This window comes from Populus nigra, chromosome 6 (genome assembly GCF_951802175.1).
Source record: "Populus nigra chromosome 6, ddPopNigr1.1, whole genome shotgun sequence".
In the NCBI taxonomy this organism is placed as follows: Eukaryota; Viridiplantae; Streptophyta; class Magnoliopsida; order Malpighiales; family Salicaceae; genus Populus; species Populus nigra.
The window spans coordinates 21,263,729-21,265,747 of NC_084857.1; the positions used below are offsets into that span (position 1 = coordinate 21,263,729).

The 2,019-nt window shown below is 34.6% G+C and overlaps 1 protein-coding gene across 1 annotated transcript; it reads right to left on the reverse strand.

Annotated features, from left to right (window-relative positions):
* Nucleotides 1–648: 648 nt before the first annotated feature.
* On the reverse strand, nt 649–1,517 carry LOC133695685 (wound-responsive protein GWIN3-like). The gene has a single exon (XM_062117610.1). The coding sequence runs from the start codon at nt 1,447–1,449 to the stop codon at nt 841–843; it is 609 nt and encodes a 202-aa protein (XP_061973594.1). The 5' UTR covers nt 1,450–1,517; the 3' UTR covers nt 649–840.
* Nucleotides 1,518–2,019: the final 502 nt, after the last annotated feature.

The following is a 2,019-nucleotide window of genomic DNA, read 5'->3' on the forward strand; positions in this document are numbered from 1 at the left end:
GTACTGCTATATATATAGTGAGAAAGGATTTTAAGATAGGTACCTAATATTAATTCAAACTTGTGCATGCTGACTACAACATAAATAATATTTGTATAGGTTAAAAGTTTCGGGACCACTTTGCTTACTTAGCCATCCCCAAAAACTTGTTTTACTCTTGCTGATTAAATAGTTTTCTACATGTATTGCAGTTGAGAAGATTCACATAATATATGAACTATCCATAAGGATCATAATGAGTATGTTTTTTTTCTAGAAAAATTTGAAGATTCAATTTAAAGAACCCTAATATAGACTCTTCAATCAAGTTGCACAAGGTTTTCTATTGACATGGATATCTATTGGGAGTCGATATTTAACAAATTATAGGATATTAGGATATTACATATTATAGGCTTGTATATATTCAGGAAAGGTTTATTATTCTTGTGTTCTAATCTCTACATTAACTATTTATTATACATTGTCCTATATGTATAAATAAGAAAGGTTGGCTAACTAATTGGCTAGGTCTCTTGTTATTCTTAACTTGGTATTAACGCGCTAACATAGTAAAACTCTTTTTTCTTCTTTGTAATGGATTCTAATCTCTAACAATATCAAGCAACAAACGAAGAGTGCGCGTGTGTATGGAGACAACATGAAAACTAAGGAAAAGCCAAAGCTAAAAAGCTTCTTATTTATTTAAGATTTATTTATGCCCACCACATGATAGTAGGCAGTCGAGATCCTTCATACAGGATTGCAGTAGATAATAGTTCTGGTTCAAACATGATAATAGGCAATCGACTTCCCTCAATATCATTCTGACACCATTTTATTCTCGATTTTTGGTGCTCTCTATTCATCTGGTTCAAACATAACAAGAAGAGGGCCGGCACCAGGAACCAAGTTCTTGTCACCGTTGACGCCAACTGGGATGCATGAGCATTCACAGAAGGGTTCGGACATTGGACAAAAAGAAAGCTGATAAAAACTATTATCACCTTCATACTTGGTGATCTCAAACCGATTCAATCTATCAACACCTCCAGTGGTCACAATGTATCCTTTCAGTGTTGTACTGAATCGGATTTTCCACATGGGTGTCACGCCTCCCATTAAGCACATGGCACCTGGCCCTGCAAAGTTCACATTTAGATGAGTTCCTTCGCGGATGACACTATCGGTGGATTGTATAACTGGTGAAAATGTTATTGGGAGGCTCTCGTTCAATGTGGAAAGTATAACATCTGAATTGCATAAGACCTGGCCATTGATAGTGACTGCAAGAGTTGTTGTATTGTCAGTCGAGGGGGCTACGATTAAATAACGAGCACCAGCTTGCACCTCATGACCGAAGACATCGAGCACTGCTGCAGCATCTTTGGCATGAACGGCCTCAGGAAATGAAGTTCCTATGAAGGCAAAGAGAAGGAACGAGAGCCCAAGAACTTCAGTGATCTTCATATTTGTTGAATATGAGTATTAGTTATCTCAATATGTGTCTTGTTGATCTTGTGTTGAAACAACGCATGGAGAGCATATATTTATATGGAGCAAGCATATGGATTATTTGTTAGAATTAATTAAAAATATCCACAAAAATATAAATTATAGTGTTTTACTCGTGCTGATTTCCGACAAAACTAGAAATTATAGTCCTTTAGCAAAGAGTTGTCGTGTAGGTTTTGAGCTCTTGCCTCTTGCTTACTTGATTTATCCCACAAAAGTGTTTTACATCAATGAACTTAAAATTTTAAATATCTTAAATTTAAATAAATAAACTATACTTTTTTGAAACGACTATCATTGTATTCATTTATCGTGTATTAAATGGTGAACTTGACAACTTGAAAATAAACACCATATATAAAATTGAACAAAACCCACACAAATAGTCTACTCTATGGATAACTTCAATTAAAACTACTAATTAAATCTTTAAAATCAAATTCAAGTTGTCAAGCTAAAATGAGATTACATGTCCAAGTATTCTAAAACAGTTTTGGTCCATTTCTTTGCACTAGACACTTCAGG

Excerpts from the sequence above, each read along its gene's own strand:
- LOC133695685 (XM_062117610.1), bottom strand. The coding sequence starts at position 1,449 with ATGAAGATCACTGAAGTTCTTGGGCTCTCGTTCCTTCTCTTTGCCTTC.